At 49.4% G+C, this 24,894-nt stretch overlaps 9 protein-coding genes across 9 annotated transcripts; 5 read left to right on the top strand and 4 right to left on the bottom strand.

Moving 5' to 3' along the window:
- The first annotated feature begins 102 nt into the window (after positions 1-102).
- B0J16DRAFT_410898 (complex proteins associated with Set1p component shg1-domain-containing protein) lies at positions 103-2,970 on the top strand. The gene is made up of 2 exons (XM_046133191.1): positions 103-483; positions 534-2,970. The coding sequence occupies exons 1-2, from the start codon at positions 286-288 to the stop codon at positions 2,787-2,789; spliced, it is 2,454 nt and encodes an 817-aa protein (XP_045986061.1). The 5' UTR covers positions 103-285; the 3' UTR covers positions 2,790-2,970.
- Positions 2,922-4,609, bottom strand: B0J16DRAFT_54931 (uncharacterized protein). Its single transcript, XM_046134047.1, has 4 exons — positions 4,367-4,609; positions 4,232-4,299; positions 4,168-4,173; positions 2,922-4,102 (listed from the first exon to the last, which is right to left on the bottom strand). The coding sequence occupies exons 1-4, from the start codon at positions 4,492-4,494 to the stop codon at positions 3,054-3,056; spliced, it is 1,251 nt and encodes a 416-aa protein (XP_045986060.1). The 5' UTR covers positions 4,495-4,609; the 3' UTR covers positions 2,922-3,053.
- A 1,699-nt stretch (positions 4,610-6,308) lies between these two features.
- On the bottom strand, positions 6,309-9,340 carry B0J16DRAFT_332421 (uncharacterized protein). The gene has a single exon (XM_046126710.1). It carries the CDS (start codon positions 8,841-8,843, stop codon positions 6,723-6,725), a length of 2,121 nt encoding a protein of 706 aa, XP_045986059.1. The 5' UTR covers positions 8,844-9,340; the 3' UTR covers positions 6,309-6,722.
- Positions 9,341-9,585: 245 nt separating this feature from the next.
- B0J16DRAFT_54906 (uncharacterized protein) lies at positions 9,586-10,997 on the bottom strand. Its single transcript, XM_046134046.1, has one exon. The coding sequence runs from the start codon at positions 10,800-10,802 to the stop codon at positions 9,648-9,650; it is 1,155 nt and encodes a 384-aa protein (XP_045986058.1). The 5' UTR covers positions 10,803-10,997; the 3' UTR covers positions 9,586-9,647.
- A 1,672-nt stretch (positions 10,998-12,669) lies between these two features.
- On the top strand, positions 12,670-14,566 carry B0J16DRAFT_54901 (uncharacterized protein). Its single transcript, XM_046134045.1, has 5 exons — positions 12,670-12,876; positions 12,932-13,031; positions 13,091-13,691; positions 13,750-13,821; positions 13,874-14,566. The coding sequence occupies exons 1-5, from the start codon at positions 12,782-12,784 to the stop codon at positions 14,218-14,220; spliced, it is 1,215 nt and encodes a 404-aa protein (XP_045986057.1). The 5' UTR covers positions 12,670-12,781; the 3' UTR covers positions 14,221-14,566.
- A 435-nt stretch (positions 14,567-15,001) lies between these two features.
- On the top strand, positions 15,002-16,028 carry B0J16DRAFT_353614 (uncharacterized protein; the record flags this gene model as incomplete). The annotated part of the gene is made up of 4 exons (XM_046129322.1): positions 15,002-15,242; positions 15,292-15,675; positions 15,727-15,859; positions 15,914-16,028. 4 exons carry the CDS (start codon positions 15,002-15,004, stop codon positions 16,026-16,028), a joined length of 873 nt encoding a protein of 290 aa, XP_045986056.1.
- Positions 16,029-16,903: 875 nt separating this feature from the next.
- On the top strand, positions 16,904-19,508 carry B0J16DRAFT_332414 (Metallo-dependent phosphatase-like protein). The gene is made up of 4 exons (XM_046126709.1): positions 16,904-17,332; positions 17,533-18,122; positions 18,176-19,080; positions 19,135-19,508. Exons 1-4 carry the CDS (start codon positions 17,158-17,160, stop codon positions 19,163-19,165), a joined length of 1,701 nt encoding a protein of 566 aa, XP_045986055.1. The 5' UTR covers positions 16,904-17,157; the 3' UTR covers positions 19,166-19,508.
- B0J16DRAFT_54844 (uncharacterized protein) lies at positions 19,401-20,376 on the bottom strand. Its single transcript, XM_046134044.1, has 2 exons — positions 20,059-20,376; positions 19,401-20,007 (listed from the first exon to the last, which is right to left on the bottom strand). The coding sequence occupies exons 1-2, from the start codon at positions 20,209-20,211 to the stop codon at positions 19,717-19,719; spliced, it is 444 nt and encodes a 147-aa protein (XP_045986054.1). The 5' UTR covers positions 20,212-20,376; the 3' UTR covers positions 19,401-19,716.
- Positions 20,377-20,742: 366 nt separating this feature from the next.
- On the top strand, positions 20,743-24,849 carry B0J16DRAFT_332411 (P-loop containing nucleoside triphosphate hydrolase protein). Its single transcript, XM_046126708.1, has one exon. The coding sequence runs from the start codon at positions 20,948-20,950 to the stop codon at positions 24,608-24,610; it is 3,663 nt and encodes a 1,220-aa protein (XP_045986053.1). The 5' UTR covers positions 20,743-20,947; the 3' UTR covers positions 24,611-24,849.
- Positions 24,850-24,894: the final 45 nt, after the last annotated feature.

The following is a 24,894-nucleotide window of genomic DNA, read 5'->3' as shown; positions in this document are numbered from 1 at the left end:
TAAGCTCCCGCTCACAGAGATTAGATTGAGGCTCGCACGTGACCTGGCGTTTTACCAGTCACGTCGGACAAAGAACCCCAGATTTCAATCAAACAGCCTTCAGTCATGTTGACTTGGAATGTCCTTGTTGAACTTTAGGCATTATAATTTTGAGCCTAATTGCTACGTTACTGAAACGTGCGCGCTATGCGCTGATTACAACAAGTAGCTACAGCGCTCTTCTGACGCGCAAATCCAAACCTCCTTTTTAATTATTATTGCGCCCAACCGCACACCACCGCTATCATGGCCGCACCAGGTGTTGATGATTCTGCGATGGATGTCGATAAAACTCCCGCCCCAGCGCCGCGCAAATTCAAGGCCTCTGACCTCCCGTTACCTTCAGCGACGAGAGCAGCGATAGAATCACTTGCGCATAGCTTCAAGAAGGAGGGCGCCTACGATTCCATTCGAAAACAAGTTTGGGACAAATTCGAAGCTAGTGTATGCTATGAAGAGGACATGTGTGCATTCCCATGCTAACAGAAACTCAGGATTACGAGGCTCAAGTCACAAAATCGATTCTCGAAGTGGCCGAACAAGAAATCGAACGCAACCCGCAGCAGCTCCTTACACTCGACCGCCGAAAGGCTGCGGCCCTTATTGATGGCGCCCTAGAGAGATCTGGAGTTTACCAAAAGGCAGAAGACGTTATCGGCCAGTTAATCGACGTCGGTGCTATAGAAGAGCGCATCCGCGAAACACGCCGGGCAGAAATTGGCGAGGAAGCAGCCGAGGCGGAAAGATTGCAAGGAGCCAAAACCGATGAGGAGTATGAGGCCGAAAGAGAGGCTCGACGAGCAGAACGCGAACGTGTGCGAGAAGAGCTGCGACAGAAAGAAGCTGCAATTGAGGAGGAAAAGCGACGAATTTTGAAGGAGGAACGAAAGAAAGAGGAGCGAGAACGTGAGAAAGCCGAGCTCAAACGCCAGGAAGAGCGAGATGAGCGTCGTAGAAAACGCGAACAAGAACGTGAGGAACGTGAGAGGCTTCGAGATATCGAAAGGGAGAAGCGACACAAGGATCGCGACCGTGATCGGGACAGGGATCGTAGCCGCAACACACGAGACAGGGACAGAGGCCACGATCGGGATAGAGATCGAGATCGCCATCGTGATGATGACCGACATAGGGATGACCGTCAGAAGGAGAAGCTTGCTGTTTCTGCAGAGTTGAAGGAGAAGCTTTCCAAGGAGGAGCACGAGCGACTGGAACAAGAGGCGTTAGCCGATTTGCTTCGTGAAAGCTCTAAACCATCTCAAAAACAAGAGTTGGAGGTCGACGCTGCTTTGGCGCCACCACCACGAAAGACGGGGCCCGTTTCGGCCATCAATCCCATCCGTCGAGAACGCTCTTCGGTTGCCGAGGGCCGTAAGGCAAGCGATGCAGGTGTCAAGGCGGAACGAGCTGGTTCTGAAGCCCCCTCCCAAGCAAAGAAGCCCAGTGGGGATGAAAACAAAACAGGCCGCAGCACTTCACGGGCGCTGGATCGTGAAGGAGATCGTGAACGCCCACGAGAGCGAGACAATCGTCGCGACCGACGCTCAAACTCTCCACGCAGAGGCCATAGTGGGTCTCGTGTTCGAGATAGACGTGATCGAAGCCGCTCCCGAGTCAGACAGGATAGAGCCCGCTCACGGACTGGCACCGGCAGAGACGAACGTACGGTTAGAAGCCGCTCCCGTCCCAAGTACGATCACTACGAGCGAAGCAGATCTCGGAGACGCGAACGTAGTCGCTCCCGACCCAGAGTGGCTGATCGACGTGAGAGAAGTAGATCGAGAGCCAGGACAGACAGAAGGGACCGAAGTCGAGATAGGAGGGATCGCTCACGCTCGCGACCGCGTGCTGATAGACGGGATAGAACCCGCTCTCGCACTCGACGTGACCGAAGTCGTCCTCGCGATAATCGTCTTGGCGGAGCTGATCACTACGATCCACGAGAAAGAGATCGGGATAGAGACCGCCCCCGAGACCGTGAAAGGAACGAAAGATCTCCCCCACGACGACGAAGCCGAGAAAGGGCTCGGGATGATCGTGACCAGGAAAAACCACGAGAAAAGGAACCCGACAAAGCCCCTGAGAAGGAACGCGAGAAGGAAAAGGAGAAACCATCCGAACGTCGAAGTCCTTCTCGAACCACAGCCTCTGCTGCGCGACCTAGTTCTAGCAAGGCTCAGGATGAGCTTGAAGAGTGGAAGCAGGAAGAGGTCAAGAAGCGGGAGAAGGAGGCCAAGGCATATCTGGCGGCTCAGAAGGACGCCAGAAACAAAGGTCTACCGATCCCTGGACTCGACGATAAAAAGAGTAGTGGCGAGATTTCCCCTGACTTGCGCCGCCGCCGAGTCAACGACGACATTGATAGGTACATGCCTGGAGGCCGCGAGGAGCGCAGAGCTAGCCGAACTAGGAGTCGTAGCCGTCAGCGCGAAGTACCTAAGGATCGGGATCGCGAACGAGACAGGGGAGACAGAGATAGAGATAGGGACCGTGATAAGTTGAGAGGTGGAGACAGCTATCGCGAGCGGGACAGGGACAATAGAGATCGCGATAGGGATAGGGACAGAGATCGCAGAGGCGGGGACCGGGATCGTTCTCGAGAACGTGAGCGGGATAGGGACCGTCGTGATCGCGACAGAGATCGTGATAGAGACCGAGAGAGGGACAGGTCCAGGGATAGGAGAAATAGACGGGACCGAAGCTTGTCTCCTAGGCGAGAGCGACGGGATCGTAGCAGGGACCGTCGCTGATGCTATGGGACTGGCTCTTTATTCTGTATAATATTCTGGCATTTTCGAGCAACAATTAACTGGGGACTGCGACTGGCAGATGATGTTGCATATCACGGAATTTCACTTAGATACCCTTTGCAGCCTAGAGCAAACATCAGGGCTCGCCAGTATTCTTTTCAATTCACAAAATTACAATAGCATATGATTTTAAATTCGAAAATTTGATCATTAACAAAGGTCTATAGAGGTATCGTATCCAAAGCAAAAGAAATCGTTAATACATTAATGGCTCAGCAACGATGTTGTCGCCCGCGCCACTTGTGTGCCAGAGAGTCCATGGTAATGCCATAAGGCCCCGGCAATAATCACAGTGATGAAACCCAAGCAGCCAACCATGATCGCCTTGCGTAACGTAGGGGACATTTCGCCTTCACGGTTGAGCGAACCTGTACCCCACGCAACTATCTCCTCCCATGTGTTGAGGAGCTGTTCGTAACCGATGGAGTATAAAACGAGACCCATGAGAGCGATCGAGTAGCCGAGCGTCTGAAGAAGACTGATATGGGTGCCCCAGATAACAACGGAAGCAGCCACAAGCAGGATGCTTTTCAGAATACCACTAAGAGTCATGACAAGTCCTGAGGTCTTACCAATCTGTGTAGCAGTTAGTATGGGAGGAAAATAAGGGGATTGGTGTAGACTTACAAGGACGACGCTGATAATATTCAGGGCAAATGCAAGACAAGCGTTGGCAAAGAGCATGCCATAACCTGCACTCGCTGCGTCTTCCCACTTGAATCGAGGACCCTCACTGAAGGCGACAACGACGAAATTCATGAGGGTGCAGACGGGTGCGTAGTAGTAAAGGCCGACAAGGGGATCCATTCGAAGACCCTCTGCACTCAGCATGACTTGAATCATGACAACGCGGACAGCTTCGGCGATGGTACCACACATCTGGAAGATGAAACCCGCCATAGAGAATTCGATTTCTCCAAAGCTGGCAATAGCAACACCGACTACGATGATCATCACATTGCCAAATGTCTTGCTATCAGGTTGAGCAACGCCCCATACCCATGAAGCGATGAGAGTGAACACAGGACCGGTGGACTTGAGCATCTGGATGAAAGAAACCGACAGATAGAGGTAGACGATGTTGGAGAAAACGAGCGAGGCCGAGTAAAGGACGCCGATAGGAAGGATGGTCCGTACGTAGAGTCGTCGAGAAAGAGGAATGGCATGACGAGAATCGAGAAGGGAGGTTGTTCGAGCAAGGATCTGGGTCGCTATAGTTGCAAAGACGAGATGCCATGTTGTGAGGATGATGGCTAGTAGTTTGTTAGTTTTATGACTTGAACTGAGCACCACACAGGTTAATAATTTGAATACTTACGATATCCTGCGAGTCTTGGTTAGTATACTTGTATTCTGGAGGCGAGAAGTAGTAGACAACTTACGGAATCCGGCAGTGTCAATGAGCCACTTGTTGAATAGAATAGTAATGTTGGAGAAGAAGATCCATGTCCTATACAAGAGTAATGTTAGATATGTCTTTGTCGAATCTCGAAGCCATAACTCTCGGATTCACATACAAAATGTATACAGAGGGGTGTAGCCTTGAGCCCGTTCCTTGGTTGACAGGCTTTTCTGTGGTGGTGTCGTCAACTCCCTCGAACCGAGGCGAGACCCTGTTGGCCTCCAAATCGCTTGATCCCACCATTGTTGCAGTTGTCTCAGGTTGGGAATATCGTCGTCTTCACGGGTTGTCGAGTAGTAAGAACAATGAAGCGGTGGCTTGCGAAGCGTTGCGTAGCTATTTAAGACACAACACGGGCGCGTGGATAGCTTAAAGCCACCTCGAACTAGACCCAACTCTCGTCTGCGAAGTGACGTATTCCCCAAAGAGAGCCGAGTGAGCTGGAGGGGAAGAAAGACTGGGAAAGAAATCCGAATGAAGGGAGAGAAAAAGAGTCTAAAAGGAAGGAAAATGCTGAAAGAAGAGGCTGGATTGAAAAATCGATGGGGAGGATTGGATGTCTCACAAGACAAACTCAATGGAACGGAATGGGAAAGTGGGTGGTCGAGCTGCCTCTTTCCGCAGGATCGAAAGCGGTTATAAGTAAGTGAGTGAGTCGCGCCTGCGTCAATGATGTCTTATGAAAACGGGAAGCTTCGTGTGAGTGGTTCCTGCGCTTTGCTGGGCTATCACAGATATGAGACACAAAAGAAACGACAAGCAACTATGAAAACAAACAACAATTCAATCGATCATCTTCTCTGACACTGGTTGGGTACCAGAGACTTCTTATTAACAAAGACAAATACGGATCCACGCACGTCTCTTCTCTCGTCAAGGTCGAGCTCAGCCTCGAAATGGACCTTGTCATGTCCTAAACCAACCAACATTCGGCTCAACTGTGCCGATCAACTGCCCATCGCCAGAACCAAAGTCATATTCTACGAGTCAAGCCCTGTCATCAACGGATCAAAGAGGCCGAGCTTCACAAAAAGTACAATCACAAACGGCCACGCCCTATTAAGCACCGTACCTGCCAAGCCTCATTGACAATCTATATCTTAGCTATGGAGCAGATCGAAGCAGCTTCATTGGGAGGACAGTACTGTTAAATGCTTGAATTAACGGATCGCTTGGCGAAGACAGCCCTGAAGCTTGAACCATCCAGATGGGAGCTGTTAAGCCCGTGTTTACGGCGATACCTATCATCAGATGAGAATTGAAGCTTTCCAAAGGGGGCGCAGGGCAATAGTCGTCCCACAAGGCAACTGAAGGCCATGGCGATCAGCAACTGGGACCGTCAGTGTAGCAGGGATGTCAAAGACCCTGTCCGGGTGTTTCTACATACGGACTAACCAATGAACCTCGTTCGTTGACGCAACTAAGCATTGCTTAGTAGGAAGCTTGGCATTACAAGCGGGTTCCTCAAATACGAGAAGACCTCTAATGGTCTAGAATCTCTCTGTAACGGGGCCAGCAGAGGATCAAGAAGCAATCCACATGGCAGCTGTCAATTCCTTCCCTTGTGTTTTGAGCGGCCTTGGCCGAGGAACAACATCACGGTCGTTAATGAGCTTGGACTAGACAGTCTCGACACTAGCATTGATATACGAGCTTTCAAACTCCTACTTATTAGGATGACCATAGGGACCGGAATTATGCCAAATTAATCAACGTATTAATAGTTCGGCACTTCATCCTGGAAGACTTACTCCTGAATTGAGAACAAACCTATGATAACCTCGCTCAGACAGTGCAACCCCCTCATGATAGGCATTCGGAAACTTACTAGATCTCTTAGACGCATATGCCTTTCAAATTTCCCCTGGCTAGTTGCCGATATAACCGCGGAGTGAAGTTTATCCCACCTGTTCAGGAGGTTGATCAACCAACAGTTTAATCTATTCTCTCTGCTAGTGACCTGCCGAGGACCTTTCGGCACTCAGTTCCACTGCAGTGGGGATGGGCGCTTCTCGACTCTGTCCTTCTCGGCCGCTCATTGCCGGGAGCGTAAATATTAATAGCTCTCGCGAGACTTCCCTAACTGAAACAACCAGTATCGATTCCACTCGTCGTAACCGATAAACAGCAATTTCGGTTAATAGCCTCAATACAGGTTGAATTCACGACCGGGGATAACAATCGGGTTCTATCGTTTACCAAAACGCTGTGTTGGTATTAATCCTGACATTGCATGTGATCTCAATGCAGTCCTTCCTGCGAGTCACTTTCTTCTACTATGTACCTCCAAGTCCAATGCTTAAGTAAGATCATATTTCCAACAATATGACTGTTTTCAACGCCGTCGCTATGCTTTTGAATATAATCCCTATCCGTGAATGTTCCCTATATCTCTGTATGCAGTTCCCATTATTGATGTTGATAATGGCAGCCTAAGTTAGCACTGCCCCATCTTCCCCTTGGTGAATCCTTCAAGGCTCAACGGGAATCAGTGAAGGTGCGTTAGCAATCAGATCTGAGCCGCGCGTTATCGTTTCAGCAGACTGGTCATCTACGATGAATGACGTGGCACCTTCTTCATTCTCAGATAGCTCTTTTGGCTTCCCATTAGCCTTTTGACTTTCGAGCCCCTGGACAACTGGGGTGATATCTCCCGTTGCATCGACCAGCCCATTTGCGGCATCTACATCCGTTACGTCAATGGCGTCTTGCATACTGACAGCGTCTTCGTCGTTCATGACCATGCTAGGGTCTACGCAATCGTAGAAGAGCATGAATACTCCAGGTGAAAGGTTCAAAACCGCGTCTTCGCTGACCTGGGAAACATTGTGATCGCTCAACCGCCACCAATCCATTTCGGGCTCGTCTGTTTCTTTTTCGTCCGTACTAGGCTCCGTCTTGGCGTCTGCCTTGCTGTCGGGTTCATCATCCTCTACCACCTTGGTGGGAGGGCTTTGTCGCGGGAACTTGCGATAACAGATATAGTGGCCGTTCTCGTGTCGACCATAGTGTGTCACTACAGAGCGAAGCTCATAAATAGGGCCTGCGAGTTTACTAGAACCCTGATCGCCAGCTACCATTGACTTCCGAGGGTCAGTAACCCATTCTTCCTCCAACTTCGAGTTTTCGTCCGACGGGTTGGAGCCAGTACTGCCCAAGCACCAAGGAGCAAGATCCAGTGTCATAGGGAAATCGACTGGCGCCGAGTTCTTCATCATATTGAAGGTAGAGGGATCAAACACCGATCGTTGCATATGGATCGCCAAACTCTTTGGTGGTCGAGAAATGACAATTTGCTTGGTCTTGGTTGAGCTGACTTTGTTCTGAGCCGAAATCTTACACTTCTCTGTCAGTGTCTTGTCGTCGAAGTCATCCTCTTCCAAGGCCAGTTCAACTGCCTCCAGTCGCTGATTCAGATGCTCTGCGAGCTTCTCGTTGGATGCCCCGCTATCCTGCATCTTCTTTGACATCGCTGATAATTGTTGCTGAGTCTTGATAAGCGTGCACTTAGTGCACTCAACATTTTCGATCGCTTCAACTTTACTATACGCATCCAACCGTTCATACAAGTCATGTTGGTTCTTGTTCAAACCCAGGCTTAGCGTCAAGCATGTGAAAGGGATCATCGATAGTCCATCAGAATGACCACACTGCACGCAGGCCACTCTTTGCGCCAGCATACCTTCCAACGGGTTGTGGGGCAAGTTGACTTCAGGCGAATTGATTATACTCTGATAACCGCTGTCGTCGCTGTGCTCGCTTGGAGTCGCATCGTCCTTTTCTATCTTAGCCGCAAGACCGGGATGCTGAGGCTGAGTACTCTTGACAGCCCTAGCGACGCTTTTATCAATGTCGTCCAATATTTTAGAATAGTATTCTTGAGCGTCCTGTTGTGTCCAGGTGCTCATCGATTTGAGTACGCCAGGGGTCCATAATGTCCTTCCATAGTTTGATACATCATTGAGGTCGGTAATTAATGTTCGTAACGTCTGCGCAACATCGTGATCGCCGCTATCGTCGGAAGCCTCGAGGTAGGAAGAGAGGTACTCAGGAAGTGGTTTGAGAGATGAGAGTCCCTGGAGAATGCTGTTTTGGTAGCATGAGTTGTCCATGTTACCGAGGCCAGGTGGACTGGAAGACTCGCCCTTCAATCCCAGAACACTTCCTGTTAAAGAAAGGGCGCGGCTTCTAACCTGGAGCACCGAGGACATAACACCACCAGAGCGATCCAGTCCGAGGACCCTTCGCATCTTATCGCTCTTGACAGCATGTCGGTTTCGTTCGGCGCGCAACATCGGCTGTGAGGTTGTGGAATTCGTCGAGTTATCGGACGTATCTATAGCATCCAAGAGCCTCTCGGGGACGACAAATACCAAGGCGTCCCAGAGACTTGTTCCCAACAAGCGTATTGACTCTTGAACGGTAGTCGTGGAAGCATATAAGTTGTACGAAAGGGTGACGACAATGATGAGGCAGGATATAAGGACACTCGGTTGGGTGATGCGATCCCAGGGATTCTGTCGCGTGAAGAGGTGTTGATGAGTTGCCTGGGAGTCGTAGAAGACGTCGAAATCAGGATGTTCAGGCGTCATTGCTGTAATGGAAAGATTCGAGCTAATTCGTAGTCAAAATGTCGCAGCTCGAAGAGTCTTAGCCTCGCGACTGGGAAAAACTTGGGACCCGTGATCAGGTTACAGGAGTTTGTTGGCGCCGATCAAAAGGCAAGCCATGGCCCGAGTTGGACAAGAGAGGATAGATATGGAGGAACAGGACAGAGTTGAGAAAATGCGACAGACAAATGTTAGGGCAAAGCGAGGGAAGAACTTTAGTGGATTGACTTGAAGGCCAGTATAAGAGTAAATGGGTAATCGCAAATCTATATAGAGTTCTTCTGCAGTGAATCAGTTGGAAACTTGACAAATCAAGTGGCAATAGACAATGAAAAGATGCTGTTGGAATTATTTGTTGAAATTCAACCAACATCATCAAATTGATTGCCTATTGGACAGTGTTAATTGCTTCTGTTTCAGACCAAACACTGTATTGCACCTGTATCATAAGCCTTGGCAAATAAGGCTTTGCATTCACGGACCTTGAAAATTTACAGAACAATGAATAGACCTTCGAAGCAATTCTTAAAGAAGGTCGTCCAATAGTAATTCACAGTGATTCAAAAATGCAACAATCAATGATCAAATGGAATATTGCATTGCAATTTGAAAAAGAAGGTCTACGCTCATCAACGCCAGCGACTATCTTCCGCCCTAACTGACTCATAATCATGACCAAACATGGGCATTACCATTGCCAAAGAAGAAATATATATACAAGAAGAAAAGCGTTTCGCATGTTTCGTTTCATAACAATCATAAAGTTTTAGGCCCCTCTCCGATGTTTCAAGTTTGTTGTTTTGCTGCTGGGACAACATATGCCAACTTTGGCTCCTCCACAGAAGCATCCTCGATACCAGACCACATGCATAGCGACACTGGGGTTGCAGGAAGCTCTACAGGGCTGTTATTCTCTTCCACAATCGGGTCAAGTGGTGGGAAAGAGGGTGTGAACCCAGCTGTGGTTGGCGTGACGATGAACTTGTCATCAGGACCACGAGCGAGATGAAGATGGCGAGTTGATGGAGAGCTTCTATGGGAAAAGTAACCCCATGACTCTCGAGCAAGTGACATATTGGGAGTGTCGTCGGTTCTCTTCTTCCGGAACCACTTCATCCATACAAATATGCCTATTCCTGCAAGACAGCAGACGCCAGCAACAGTGCTCGCAGTCACTATCCCTGTTGGACCAATGCCACCACCCTTCTTCTCCTCTTCTTCTTCATCGTCTGGGGTAGGTGACTCGTTGCTGGGGTCTGTGGCACTGGCTACTGGTGGTTGCGCGATCCTATCGGGGGCTTCTGATGTTTCAACTGCAAGAATATCAGATGTGACTGAGGATGCAGTCGTGGATGTTGCTGCCGGAGATGATGTTGAATATTTGGGTACAGGCAGAAGGAATGCATAACTTTCGTCCTGGTCTTTGTCAAGGACGCACTCCTTGTCGCCTCTGCAGCTATATCCAAAGGGACAGCATCTCTTGCTCCCGTTTTTGGTTCCGCATCGTTTTAGTTCTTGATTAAGTGCTAATGACTTGACCTCCGCTGATGGGTTTGTCAAAGGATTTTGCCTTTCGATTTGGCAGGTTATAGGTAAGATGACCTCGCATTCTCCTTCCGAATTCTTTGGGCAGCATAAAGTGGTTGTGTTGGCAGCAAGGACTTTGCAAACGGAATCAGAAGAACAACAAAAGTCCCCAGGCAGGTCGTTGCCACACCAATGATCTCCAGATATTGGACATGATCCATCTCGCTCTTGGTGTTGTGATGGAAAGTCCATAAAAGATGGCGAGACTTCTCGAGGACTGTCCGGTTCCTCAACGGAGAAGACTCTGATATTGGACTCGACAGCAGCAGGGCTTACTGGAGTAAGTAGAAACGAAACCAACACAAGGAAGATCCTGAGGAGATGTCCCTCGTGAGGCTGTACAGAGAAAGCCATGACAAGTCTACATGGAAGACTGAAAATAATGCCAATAGCTTGTATTGAATAGAAAGAGAGGAGAGAACAACAGGTAGAAATGAAGGCGAGGCGCTTCGTGCAGACGCCGTGCAGCAGTTCTTAATGATAAAAGGAATGAGCGAGAGATGAAAGAACTATACCAATGCCATGCCTGCACCAAGAGTTTCCATTGTTAGTTCTGCCCTACATGGATCTTTTCTTGAGTGTTGGTTCTACTATGTTTTACTTGTAAGCAACAACCAAGTCAGCCTCGAGAGCAAGGGGGTCCGATCGCCTGGCGACGCCAATCATGAAGGCATCCTAACCGCGGGCGCGACAAGACCCCTGGAGCAACCCAAAGCTTCGGTAGCGAGGTCGAAGCATGGAGGATCAAAGAGACGCAGAATGCAGGTTAAAAGGGTCAGCGCTTATACAAGTGGGGGAGAGACGCGCTATTGGAAGGCGAGACAGCCACTTGGCCGCGATGTTGGTTTCGAGGTCGAGGCCAAGACTTGATTGAGTCGAAACGAAACAGTTCAGCAGTTTTATGGAAGATGCCTTGGGTCGAGATATTGGGCTTCTACCTTTGGGGATACATCCATTCAAGGAACAGAGAGCCGAAGATAATGGTCTCGACATGACATGGCAGTCACAGTCTGGCTGTAGAATTGGTGATGAGTTGAATCCCTTGCGTTCGATTGACACTGGTTGATAGAATGCAGCGTATCACTTGATACTACCTCAGCTGCTTGGGTACCTAGTATTGAGAAGTCAAAGAAGGTACAAAATTAGCATCACGAAAGAGAGCTTGGAGGGTTGGAGCTATGGGGAAGGAGTAGCGTCCAGTGATCCAAGCTTAATGTATGCCCCACAATATGGACATGGTTATCCCAGTAATAAGTCAACTTGGCAGTTTATCTTCTTTGTTCAGTCTTGACCACGAAGAACAGACTCACCATAAAAATAATTGATCAATAGAGAAAGAGACTTATTATGTGTTACTTTACTCTCAATCCTCGAATTAAGATATTACCCCTGACTACAATTATGCACGTGCCTTGGCACCTTCCAACTGCCTTTAGTCAAACGCCCTTTTCTTTGTCAAGAACGGGGACTCACCAGGGGATTCCTTCCATTTATCCTCATGCGATTCTCGGCCGACCATTTGCCGAGGTATAGTGAATTCAAGCCATGACCCAGTCAACTTCAAGCATCGTACCTAACTTACGGTCTTTAACAAATATTGGATTGAACTTTTGTTACCTTTGAGGTGAATTCATCACTCACAATGCTTAGTCGGCTTGCTCGTTGCTCAGTGTAATTATCACCCCCAAAATAATCAATGTCCTATTCAACTTCTCATACTCTATCACTAGTTCCGGGCTGTCGAGTCGACGTGCTTCCTTAGCCGCCAGATGCATGCAACAACAGAATGCATTTGGTCTAACTTCACCTTCAGCACCAAATACAACATTCGCAAGATGGAATTCAGTCTCATTCACTCTAAAAGCTCGCTCATCAGCTCCAAACCATATCGAGATTTTTAAAAAGATTGATGCCCCGGACTCTACTCCTGAGCAACGCAAGTTGTGAGTCCCGTGTTACGTTGCATCGCGCTTCTCAGATCTTGGTTGCTGACTCTTGGCCTTTCTCTCTGGTGGTGCAGTCCTAGTTTGTGGTTGCGGTAAGTTAACAATCGCGCTTAATCGCTCGATGTGATGAGCCAGGAGCGCTTATACGTTTAGCGACAACTGCCAATGCAGCGAATGCGTCAATCAGAGTACGAGGCAAAGAAATTTCGATACTTTCACGGTTAGCCATAACTTGTTGGCTGTTGGACGGACGTGCAGTGGCTAACCGCTAGACAGCTGTCGCAAGATATCAAGCCTCGATCGTTTGAGCATCATGAGAAACATCTCGAAGTCCTGTGTATGCATAGCCCTGCTGCTGGAGATTTGGATTGTTCAAATCGCTGATATATGCTAGGGGAGGACGACCACAAGAGCATTCATCCCTGGGAATGGCTCGACGCCTGGTTCACTAGAGGATACAAGAGGCAGCTGAGAGTAGACCAGTAGGTTCTGGACCATGGTATAACTTTTGTCTTCGATCACTGACAAATTACCAAGGAATCAAAGACCTTGGGGCAGTGAGATCGCAGAGAATCCCCCGAAAGTTGACTACAGACTGGGAGCTGACAATATCATGGCTGAGCTGACCAAAAAGATCGTGAGTTAATCCCGACCCCGACCGGGCACAATATAGTACTTGGAATCTTACAAATCTAGTGGATTCATGGCTTCTGTCTCGTCGAAAACACCGAACCAACTCCTGAAGCAACAAAAGAGTTCTTGGAGAAAATTGGCCCAATACGCAATACCCACTACGGAGGATTCTACGACTTTGTTCCTGATCTTGCCCTGGCTGACACTGCGTACACGAACATAGCTCTTCCAGCTCATACAGACACTACTTACTTCACCGAGCCTGCTGGCCTACAAGCCTTCCACTGTCTCTCGCACGACGCTCCTCCCGATCACAACCCAGACGAGCCCCTAGGTGGCGAGTCTCTGCTTGTCGATGGCTTCAAGGCTGCCAAAAAGTTGAAATATGAATTCCCGGAAGCGTTCGGTGTCCTGCAAAAAGCCCAGATTCCTTGGCATGCTAGCGGAAACGAAGGAATTGCTATTGCGCCGAATGGCGTCTATCCGGTTATCGAAACGGACGCCGACAATAAGCTGCGCCGTATTCGTTGGAACAACGATGATCGTGGGGTTGTGCATCCCGCGCACGCAGAGGTTTGGTACGACGCAGCTCAGAAGTGGAATGAGATCATACGCCAAGAAAGTAGCGAGTTTTGGTTCAAGTTGACCCCCGGCACCATCGTCAGTAAGTACTATGTAAAATTATGTTTTCATTAAGAATTGGTACTGACCCTATTGTCCAGTTTTCGACAACTGGCGAGTGATGCATGGACGAAGTGCGTTTAAGGGTAACCGCCGCATATGCGGAGCGTACAGTAAGTTGTTCTCATAAGCCCAAAGAAACCACTGGTCTCTGACTCTGTATAGTACCCCGTGATGACTTCGTTTCTCGCTATCGCGAGACAAACTTTGACCACGAGCGAGTTATCAGGCACAACCTTAACCAGAATGCAGGCGTCAACACTGCCTTTCATGGCGTTCAGGACGCTTCCCATGGAGTCAATAAAACGAGCATACCCCGACGCGTCCGTCGCGCTAGGTCTTCCAAAAACGCCGAACCTCAAGACAAAAGTCATCCTGCATCCTTTGAAAAGCCGGATCTCGAGACGACGACAAATAAGCCGGACCTTGGCAAGACGACCACTGTGAAACGTCCAAGAAGCCTCTCGGAGAGACAACAACGACGACGAAGAATAGTGAATGCTATTTGGTAGAAACACTAGTGTCTTGGAGTTGCATAAGACTCAGACATAAAGAAAGATATCTTGTTTAAACTCTTGTACTTATGTCGGGACATCCTGAAAGCTATGATCCAAGGAGATGTACAGCACTAGACTTTTGCATATGCTTAACCGCCATAGTCGCCAGCATAAGTCACTGACTATGATCATTGAGAAATGGCGGGGCATATTTACCCCGCGATTAATTCAAAACCATCCCCGGGGGTTCGGCGCTTGATGAACTCGGCTCGGAGACACTTGGGGCCCGAATTAGCCGGAGCTGAGTGGACAGCAACGGGGCCGAAGCACTGCACCATGTAAACACCCGGACCCTGCCAGAGGTATTTCTCCACGAAGTCAAACCGTTATACACGGGCCAGATTTCAAGTCTGACAAGACGGCTAAATCTTGGAATAACGCATCTTGATAGGCGCGCCAGTTGGTGGAGACAAGCCTGTTGTGCCTTGCGAACTCAAGATACTAGGTATTATGTTGTCAACTTGGGTTCCACTCGACTGGAAGGGACCAGGGCCAACAGACATGTTTGGTTCGTTGATACAGTAAATGTCGCAAATGTGAGGATAGCTATGTAATCTATTGGTGTGATAGCCGAGGTGTCTGGTGTTTGGGTAAAGGCTGGCGGATATTATATAAAGCGTCAAGCTGTCCGGAACCATAACCTTGATGACTTAAACCTTTCTGCCTACTAACCCATATATACAGTTGTTAAACCATCAACTCTCATTCTCACAAGTCAACTCATCTCGAAGTCATCATGGATTCAAAAACGGGCGCATTTCACCATGACAACTTGGGTATACCTGATACCTCTAGAGTCATGTCGCTCTTCTCTCTGAAGGGCCGTACAGCTATCGTCTCTGGTGCAGGTGCAGGCATTGGTCTGGCTATCGCTCACGCACTCGCTGAGGCTGGAGCCAACGTGGCTATCTGGTACAACAGCAACAAGCAGGCCATAGCTGAAGCCGAGAACATTGAGAAAACATATGGTGTCAAGTGTAAGTCCACTTTTCAACTTGATATCGAACACAGCTTACATAGAACCAGGCCGAGCATTCCAAGTCAATGTCATCTCACCCGAGGCGGTTGAGCAAGCCATTAACGACATTGTTGCCGAATTCAACGGTCGTCTGGATGTCTTTGTGGCTAACAGTGGTATCGCCTGGGAAGACGGCACTTTTATTGATGGCCCTACGGAGAGAGCCCGTCGTGTTATGGAGGTCAACGTTGACGGCGTCATGTGGTGCGCCAGAAGTGCAGGAGCTCATTTCCGAAGACAGAAGAAGGAGGGCACGACATTAGATGGAAAGAAGTTGACAAACTTTGTGGCGGGTAGCTTCATTGCTACAGCGTCGATGAGCGGAAGCATTGTGAACATCCCTCAGCTACAGGCTGTGTACAACGCTTCAAAGGCTGCCGTCATTCACTTCTGTGAGCCCCTCCAGCGGAACTAATCAGTACAGTGTAGCTGACTTGATGCAGGCAAATCTATCGCTGTCGAATGGACAGGCTTCGCCCGTGTCAACACCGTATCTCCAGGATACATCAAGACCGAGATCACAGACTTTATCAGTGAGGATGTCAAGAACGTCTTCAAGGAGAAGACAGTCGCCGGGTAAGTACAAGCTGGTTCCGGAACTTGCTAGCTCTTGGCTAACATCATACATAGACGTCAGGGCGAGACTGGAGAGCTCAAGGGAGCTTATTTGTACCTGGCTAGTGACGCCTCTTCTTTCACGACTGGTCACGACTTGATTGTTGATGGAGGTTACTGCTTGCCTTAAGAAATTTATATAGGATATGCATTTGAGTATTGGAGTTTAGGAATTAGATATTGAAGGTTCTTTCAGACATGAATTTAGACAGAACATCGGATTTGCGTCAGCACCAGCTTGGCAACGTGAAACTTGGCAGCAAACGCCTCGAGATGAATATCAGAATACTGAACTGGGCTACATGGCGTACACTAATTCGCTTGTCAGATGAACGTGGGGTAAGGAATGTAAAGAGAAAGATATTCGTTAACGATCGCCAAAAGTCAGATTCCTGATACTAAACTGATCCCATTGGTCATGCTAGATGAACTGGCAGTTCAGTTGATAAGGGACAAAAAGCTTCAAGGTAAGATTGATAATGCGCAAATGGTTAGAACACGATAAGAGCCATAATATCGTTGGTTTCACCGCTTCACCACTTAAAAGTTTATCCATGTATCGTTGATGAGGCCCATTCTATTTTCAGGCGGACGGATCTTTTTTAGGGGAAATCCAGGGGAGCAGTCCCTTATTACGGATGGTTTCCCGAGCTAGACTGTGGTGGAGGGTGTTCAACTTTGCGCAGCAGCGCAGTAAAAATGCGCTGTGGACGAGAGACAGTGAATCAATGAATGAATGATGACCACGCGAGTTGAGACTCCTACCTTAAAACTGCCATCGTTTCATTGGACCGAGGCCAAAGCAGAACCTGTCATCGGAATAAACGTGAGGAGCTGTCAGATTCGAGAACCTCAAAAGCTGGACGCCCGAAAAGTACCCTGCCCGCATTTACTGGTACATCTCCACTTGTCAAAGCCTGCCCCGGTACTTGAGCTCCCTCCCAAGATACTTGAGCCTGGTCTGGCGTCTGTCTGGCCCTCCATTAGAATTGCTCACCCCGTCATCTCCCAACTAGCAGTGGCTACTGAGAGTTCTTACCTCCCAACCTGCCTTCCCGCTCTTTCTGATCAGCCCTATCCTGGTAGAGGAACCGTCTTCCTACAAACCCATCCGCGGCTTCTACCCAGAACCGTCCTCCCTACATACATATAATCGCACCACATATTCTATTATAACAGGTTTCGACATACATCTTCTCTATCGATCTTAAGCTTCACCGCCGTCCGTTCTTCTTTCTCGTCGCCCCTAGCCGCCCACCATGGACTCTGAAGGCGAGGCCAACACTGCGCCCTCTGCTGAGGAGCGACGCAACGTCCAGGTCGACAATGCCATTCGCGCAATCCAGGAGAAGAAGCCGGTCCCCGAGATCGATTTCACCATTCACACCATGGAGGACAACACTCAGGTCAACACCATGGAGCGTGTGTGCAAAGGTTCGTTTGATCCCCCTCCAGTTGTCGCTGTCCACGACCCCGCCATCATCATCGACAACGCTTTGATCGCAGATTTGCCCGCAGTACCTGCAGCTGTCATTCAGCTCGTCTTTGCGGCATGATGGATCAATATGGCCACCAAAATCTCCAAAACCGGCTCCCAGATATCTTTGACTGACCTGGATCTCGCATTTTCACAGATGTCCAAGCTCCTGCCATGTACAAGCCTACCGACGAACAATTCTTCGAGGATGAGACTCAAACCAAGCCCAACCTTCAGTTCCTTAAACAGCATTTCTACCGCGAAGGTCGTCTCACCGAGGAGCAGGCTCTTTGGATTCTCAGGAAGGGTACTGAGCTTCTGCGCGCCGAGCCCAACCTCCTGGAGATGGACGCTCCCATCACCGTTTGTGGTGATGTCCACGGACAGTACTACGATCTCATGAAGCTTTTCGAAGTTGGTGGCGACCCCGCCGAGACCCGATATCTCTTCCTTGGTGACTACGTCGACCGAGGGTATTTCAGCATAGAGTGCGTTCTCTACCTCTGGTGTCTCAAGATTCACTACCCCAAGACGCTTTGGCTGCTGCGAGGAAACCACGAATGTCGCCACTTGACCGATTACTTTACCTTCAAGCTTGAATGCAAGCACAAGTACTCCGAGACCATCTACGAGGCCTGCATGGATTCTTTCTGTGCCCTCCCTCTGGCGGCTGTTATGAACAAGCAGTTCCTCTGCATTCACGGTGGATTGAGTCCCGAGTTGCACACTCTGGACGATCTCAAGAGCGTGCGTTGTGATAAAACTTTCCTTGCCGATGTTATATAGCTAACATTCTCTAGGTTGACCGTTTCCGCGAGCCCCCTACTCAAGGTCTTATGTGTGATATCCTCTGGGCTGATCCCCTTGAAGACTTTGGCCAGGAAAAGACCAGCGACTATTTCTTGCACAACCACGTCCGAGGATGCTCGTACTTCTTCTCTTACCCTGCCGCCTGTGCCTTTTTGGAGAAGAACAACCTTCTTTCGATCATTCGTGCCCACGAGGCCCAAGATGCTGGCTACCGCATGTATCGCAAGACACGAACCACGGGCTTCCCTAGTGTTATGACCATCTTCTCCGCCCCCAACTATCTCGACGTTTACAACAACAAGGCCGCCGTCCTCAAATACGAGAATAACGTTATGAACATCCGACAGTTCAACTGCACTCCTCATCCTTACTGGCTCCCCAACTTTATGGATGTCTTTACCTGGTCTCTGCCTTTCGTCGGAGAGAAGATCACCGACATGCTCCTTGCCATTCTCAGCACATGCTCTGAGGAGGAGCTCAAGGAGGAGACACCCACTACAACCTCCCCTGGACCCGCCTCACCCGCTCTCTCCAATGATCCCGAGTCTATTGAGGTGCGACGTAGAGCCATCAAGAACAAGATTCTCGCGATCGGTAGATTGTCTCGTGTATTCCAAGTGCTTCGCGAGGAGTCAGAGAAGGTCACAGAACTCAAGACTGTTTCTGGTGGAAGGTTGCCCGCCGGAACCCTCATGCTCGGTGCCGAGGGCCTCAAGAACGCTATCAATGGATTCGAAGATGCTCGAAAGGTCGATTTGCAGAACGAGAGACTGCCACCTACCCACGAGGAAGTGGTCAAGCACCAAGAGGAGGAGCGAGACAACGCGCTCCAGAAGGCTGCTGAAGATGCCAACAACGACAAAAAGTTGCAGCAACTTTCTAGAAGGCTCAGCACGTGAGTTGCGATTTTTATGAGTTTTTTTGAAATCAGACACTAACTTTCAACCAGGGATCGTAAGAACCGGGCACCAACATCATGAGATATGGCTGTACAGTAGCATATAAGTTATTGTTAAAAGCGCTAGGTGAAGGATTTGGATGAACGATGAATTGTCATTGCCGTATACGAGTGGCTGTCATTTGCTGCCACCTTTCCCTTTATCGTGACTGCTGACAATCTGGTCGCTGCACTGGCTACAAAGGTCGGGTTGTCGTCGCCGGTCCTACGCTCGCGAGTCAAGCATGTTATAAAAGCAGGATGCTTGGCAACGATGTTGCCTTGGGCGCTCAGTAGATATGCAGACAATGTTCAGGACATTGTCTGGAAGCAAATAAGCGCTAGGATTTGTAGTTGATGGTGCATCTTAATGAATACATGAACGTTTTTCAGCGTTGACCGACCGTTAACCACATAAGGTGGACATGATATTGGCTAAATGCCGTATCTATAGATTGGGCTGGACATGCTTTGATGACTAGGCATTGCTTCCTCCCTAAGCTTCATGTCGAATGATACACGTCGAGACTGATCCCTGGTGTGATCACATAATTGGTGTTTTTTGACATAAGAGTGTTTGCAATTCCATCAAACTCATAGAACCTTCTGGACAAGTTCCAAAAGATCAAAGAAAGCCTCACGCTCGAGATCAGTTTTAGCAAGACCAAGACCCAAAACAAGGATTCGTCGATCCTCCGGTGATCGCAGGCATATTTGACTTGCAATTTGCGCCGCATAAAGCTGCCCCAGAGTCTCACGCTCCTCACCCCCGCCTCCAAAAAGCGTCGTTGGTGTGAGATGTGTTGAGGGGAGAAGACCCTTGTTTGAGCTTGGTAGGTTCATTTCAACCACTCCAGATGAAGATCCTGTCAAAGGGACTTGAATCTGGTCCATCATGTTAGTATAAATTTATGTGCAACTGGCAAGAGTATGTACCCATTGCGAAAGACGGCCTTCTTGAGAGATGGTGACTAGGATCTTGTCTGCGAAGCTCGTAGAGGAAATCTCGGTGGCAATGCCGTTTATTAGACCTGAGACTTCTCGGGACCCAGCGGGGAATTGGTCTGGTCTGACATCGATTGAAGTCATTGTTATTGGTGGTGGAAGTGTTGAGCTGTTGTGATGCTTCTGGGTTTACGTAGCACATGTGTAGTTGGCGCTGGTGGTGAGAAAAATGGAGCTGAGTGAACGAAATCGTTGGCTCATTTGGGGAGAGTTTAGGCGGATGGTTGACACCATTAATTATGAACCCGGGGAAGGTAAGGAATCGAGGTCTCTGACTCCCAGTGTCGCTTCCAAATGAGGCAAAAGTAATTAACAATGCTATAAGCAAATCAATGGGCTTCTCTGTTGCAAACTGTATTTCCCTTATTCTGTCAATAGTGGAGGAACATCAAGGGTGCTCTACTGAAGTTTGCCGGTCAGTCAACCGCCGTTCAAGGTGACCAGCCAAGTCAGTAGACTAAGTTCATGGACCTCTGCCTCATGAGGTATATATACTGCTTCGTCTTTGTCCTCCCTATAGTTCAACACCAAAAGCATAGAAACAAAATTGTTTAATCATTCTATGCATGTCGGCTTAGAGCAGTCAGTATCTAGGCTACCTATGTATTTTGACGCCCTCAAGTCTTGAAAAACAATGGAACACCAAGAAAAGACTAGACTCAGCGACTAACGCTAGATCGCCCCACTAGACCCCGCGCTATGCCAAAAGTGAACGCAGATTCTGGCGGTGTTCAACGGCAGATCGACACTTTTGCCCAAAAATTATTATCGAGCCGTGTTTGCGAAAGGACCTAGGTATCTCATATCCTTACTCAGAGCCATGGCGAAGTACGTTCCTCGTCAAAGAAAGCACAAGGTGCTAGCTCGTGAGCGAGCAAAAGGGAATGCCCAACATGAAATAGTAGACTCCAACCAGGATGAGCTGCTTCCTTCAGCGAAGGCCGAGCACGAGGCCAAGAAGGCCCAGCTGAAGGCAGAGCTTCGTCAAGAGGGCCAGAAGATGAGCGGAAAGAAGGCCAAGCGCTTGGAAAAGTACATTGAGGGCAAGCTGCGCAAGGACGAAAACCGCGAGCTGATGGCCAAGCTTGCTAAGGAACAAGTCGATACTAGCTTGTTTTCGAGCAGTCGTGTCATGGGCCAAGGTCGCGAAACCAAGAAGGAGGCTCTACGAAGGGCCATGAGAGAGGAGAAGGCCGGTTTGGAGGGTGGCGAGGAGAGAGCGAAAATTCTCTTCCAAAAGAGGAAGGAAGGGGAGATGGATGAAGACGATTCGAGCGACGACAGTGACGCATCGGAGGAAGAGTCAAAACCAACAAAAGCCAAGGCAACAGAACCAGCGAAAGCGACGACATCTACACCCGCGCCCGCTCCTCAGGAGGCCTCTAGTGAATCGAAACCGACGATCAGCGCATCACTCGGTTCAGGTCTCAAGCGCCCATTGGACGTTGACGAGGAAGGAAAACCCGTTATTAAAAAGCGACAGAAGCGTGGTGGAGTGAAGTCGAAGTTCTCAATCGCTCCCGTTGAGGCACCCCAGCCCGAGTCTGAAGACGCAAACGATAGTGATGGCAGCGGCAGCGGCAGCGACGAGTGGAATGGATTCAGCGACAACGAGACCGAGAAGAAAACACAAGACGAAGACGAAGAAGAAGCCGACAGCGAAAGTGAAGACTCGAGTGAAGGCTCCGAGGAGGAATCAGATGATGACTCTGATGAAGATATGGAGGATGGCGAGAACAAAGCGCAAAGATCATCGGCTTTCAAGGCATGGGCACATCAGGCGCGAAACCAGGCTCTCGGATACCAATCGATCGAAGGAACAACGACCAACCTAGAGATTCCCAAACCAGACAATTTCGTCCCTCGAGCACCCGAGCAAGATCCTCTGCCCTTGGAGCTACAAACAACAAAAAATACCGACCGAAAGGTGTTCAGCGTTTCAGTTACCAGAACCCCGGAGGTCCAGGAAGCTCGTCTCAAGCTTCCTGTGGTTTCGGAGGAACAGAGGATAATGGAAGCCATTCATAACCATAACATTGTTGTTGTGTGTGGTGCTACAGGTTCCGGAAAGACTACTCAGATTCCGCAATTCCTTTACGAATCTGGATATGGTGCTCCCGATGGACCCACGCCTGGATTGATCGGTATCACGCAACCCCGTCGAGTCGCTGCGGTCAGTATGTCGAAGCGAGTTGCTGAGGAACTTGGAGACAAGTCTGAGGCGGTGGCCTACCAGATTCGTTTCGAGGGCACTGTTAACCCCAAGACATCCATGAAGTTCATGACTGATGGTGTTCTGATGCGCGAGGTTGCGCAGGACTTTAAGCTTATGAAGTACTCCGCGATCGTCATCGACGAAGCTCACGAAAGAAGCTCCAACACCGATATTCTCATTGGTATGCTCAGCCGAATTGTTAAGCTTCGAACAGAGCTGGCGGCGGAGGATCCTAACCATAAGCCCTTGAAGCTGATCATCATGTCGGCCACGCTGCGAATTGAGGATCTCACCATGAATCCTACCCTCTTTGCGACCCCACCACCTGTCCTCGAAGTTGAGGGCCGACAACATCCCGTGACTATGCATTTCGCTCGAAAGACACGACACGATTATGTCGAGGAGGCGTTCCAAAAGATTAGCAGAGGTCACAAGAAGCTACCGCCTGGTGACTTCCTGGTGTTCTTGACTGGTCGCAATGAAATCTTGCAGCTCAGCAAGCAGCTCAAGACGGCGTTTGGTGGTCCCAAATCTGCCGACGGACCCAAGGTGCAAATATCCGCTAATGACGCTCCTTTAGAAGTCGAGGATATCGAATTCGGAGGCGTGGATGATCGCAACGGTGATGAAGATGGCGATGATTTTGACGAGATACTCACAGATGATGAGAATGGGGAGGATGAGGATGAGTTCCAGATTGAGGAAGACCAAGAAGCTGCGCCTCTCAAGATGCGAGTTCTCCCTCTCTACTCTCTGCTACCAACAAGAGAACAAATGCGAGTGTTCGAGCCGGCGCCCGAGGGCACACGAAACATTGTCCTGGCTACCAACGTAGCGGAAACTAGTTTGACCATTCCTGGTATTCGTTACGTTTTCGACTGCGGACGATCCAAGGAGCGACACTATGATCGTCTAAGCGGCGTTCAGAGTTATGGCATCGGCTGGATCAGCAAAGCCAGTGCCAACCAGCGAGCCGGTCGTGCCGGTCGTACCGGTCCTGGTCACTGCTACAGGCTATACTCCTCTGCAGTTTACGAGAGAGACTTCCCAGAGTTCATGGATCCTGAGCTGTTGCGAATGCCCCTTGAGGGTATCGTGCTCCAGCTAAAGGCCATGAACCTACAGCATGTTGTCAACTTCCCCTTCCCTACACCACCGGATCGACGGGCCCTCGCGAAGGCTGAGAAGCTTTTGACGTACCTGACTGCTGTCTCTGATACTGGAAAGGTCACTCCTGTCGGTCAGCTCATGTCTATGTTCCCTCTGTCTCCCCGCTACAGTCGCATCTTGTTGGTTGGGCACACCCTCGATTGCATCCATTACACAATCGCTCTCGTTGCTGGTCTATCGGTGGCAGAGATCTTCCTTCCTGAAGCTCAAGCCATTCCACAGCTTGCAGCCAAGGAAGACCACGAAATTCGCACAACAGCGGACGTCCAAGCAGAGAGTCGCCAGGCAGCTATTCGAAAGCAGTTCAACACAGTGCATTACGAGTTTTGCAGCATGGACGACAAGTCCGATGCCATAAAGGTTTTGCAAGTCGTGGCGGAATTTGCTCACGAGCCTACGGAGCAATGGTGCGAGGACCATTTTGTTCGGTACAAGGTGCTCAAGGAAGTTCAGCAACTGCGTCAACAGATCACTGAATTGCTGAAAAACAATATCCCTGCTTTTGCCAATCTGAGGTATCAAGATAAGCTGGATCGTCCATCACCCAAGCAGGTAGCTGCGCTTAAGCAGATGGTCGCTGCAGGATTCGTGGATCAGGTTGCCATCCGAGCAGACCTCACACCGAACCCTCCTGAGCAGTACCGCGCGCCGCGTCGATCTATCGACATTCCATACGTTCCCTTGATGCCTATCCACACTGGTGAGGAGGTTGAGAGCGATCGTGCGGTGTACATTCATCCCACATCGCCGCTGGCCCATATCAGCATGCGGGAGTGTCCCGATTACATCGTGTACTCCCAGCTTCAAAAAGCTACGCAGCTAGTTGACACGACAAAGCGACCCAAGACCAGAATGCACGCCCTCACAGATGTTTCGGGTGGTGTTTTGTCTAATCTGGCAAAGGGCACGCCTCTCATCACATACAGCAAGCCAATGAAAGAACTCAAGTCATTCGTTGCAGCTGATGGTTCGGCAATGAGGGAGTGCGTTGTCGTTCCTTCTCTGAGGGCAGAGGGTACAGGTGGTCAAGGATGGGCTCTGCCCAGCAAGACAGTGAAGCAAAAGAGAGTGCCTGGTCAGGGCTGGGTTGTGCAATAGATGTGTATATTCAGACAATGTCGGGCCATTTACAGCCTGGGAGTTGATAAAAGACCAAAAGTTAGGCCACTTATAGCATAAGAGATGACAAATTAGATAATTGTATTCGGTTCACGATCTGCTTCTAAAGTTGCGTCTAATTCCTATTTCTAAACCCCCCTGAAGGAAGGCGTAGAGAACATAGTTTTTTCAAACACTTTTGGGTAGATATTCGACAATGCTCAAGGTAATCCTGGTGGTGTGAGAGTTCGACGTCATCATACAAGCATCATGTTTATATAACC

The sequence above is a fragment of the Fusarium flagelliforme genome (genome assembly GCF_020744385.1).
Source record: "Fusarium flagelliforme strain FIESC 12 MPI-CAGE-AA-0113 chromosome Unknown B0J16scaffold_2, whole genome shotgun sequence".
In the NCBI taxonomy this organism is placed as follows: domain Eukaryota; kingdom Fungi; phylum Ascomycota; class Sordariomycetes; order Hypocreales; family Nectriaceae; genus Fusarium; species Fusarium flagelliforme.
The sequence above is the reverse complement of the archived record's forward strand: the minus strand, read 5'-3'. Positions and strand labels throughout refer to the sequence as shown.

Coding starts and splice junctions, on each gene's coding strand:
- B0J16DRAFT_332411 (XM_046126708.1), top strand. CDS start 20,948: ATGGCGAAGTACGTTCCTCGTCAAAGAAAGCACAAGGTGCTAGCTCGT.
- B0J16DRAFT_410898 (XM_046133191.1), top strand. CDS start 286: ATGGCCGCACCAGGTGTTGATGATTCTGCGATGGATGTCGATAAAACT. Junction 484..533: donor GGGACAAATTCGAAGCTAGT/GTATGCTATGAA, acceptor ACAGAAACTCAG/GATTACGAGGCTCAAGTCAC.
- B0J16DRAFT_332414 (XM_046126709.1), top strand. CDS start 17,158: ATGGACTCTGAAGGCGAGGCCAACACTGCGCCCTCTGCTGAGGAGCGA. Junction 17,333..17,532: donor CATGGAGCGTGTGTGCAAAG/GTTCGTTTGATC, acceptor GCATTTTCACAG/ATGTCCAAGCTCCTGCCATG. Junction 18,123..18,175: donor CTCTGGACGATCTCAAGAGC/GTGCGTTGTGAT, acceptor AACATTCTCTAG/GTTGACCGTTTCCGCGAGCC.
- B0J16DRAFT_332421 (XM_046126710.1), bottom strand. CDS start 8,843: ATGACGCCTGAACATCCTGATTTCGACGTCTTCTACGACTCCCAGGCA.
- B0J16DRAFT_54931 (XM_046134047.1), bottom strand. CDS start 4,494: ATGGTGGGATCAAGCGATTTGGAGGCCAACAGGGTCTCGCCTCGGTTC. Junction 4,300..4,366: donor CACCCCTCTGTATACATTTT/GTATGTGAATCC, acceptor ACTCTTGTATAG/GACATGGATCTTCTTCTCCA.
- B0J16DRAFT_54844 (XM_046134044.1), bottom strand. CDS start 20,211: ATGACTTCAATCGATGTCAGACCAGACCAATTCCCCGCTGGGTCCCGA. Junction 20,008..20,058: donor AAGGCCGTCTTTCGCAATGG/GTACATACTCTT, acceptor ATGATGGACCAG/ATTCAAGTCCCTTTGACAGG.
- B0J16DRAFT_54901 (XM_046134045.1), top strand. CDS start 12,782: ATGCTAGGGGAGGACGACCACAAGAGCATTCATCCCTGGGAATGGCTC. Junction 13,032..13,090: donor CTGAGCTGACCAAAAAGATC/GTGAGTTAATCC, acceptor TTACAAATCTAG/TGGATTCATGGCTTCTGTCT. Junction 13,822..13,873: donor CCGCATATGCGGAGCGTACA/GTAAGTTGTTCT, acceptor GACTCTGTATAG/TACCCCGTGATGACTTCGTT.
- B0J16DRAFT_54906 (XM_046134046.1), bottom strand. CDS start 10,802: ATGGCTTTCTCTGTACAGCCTCACGAGGGACATCTCCTCAGGATCTTC.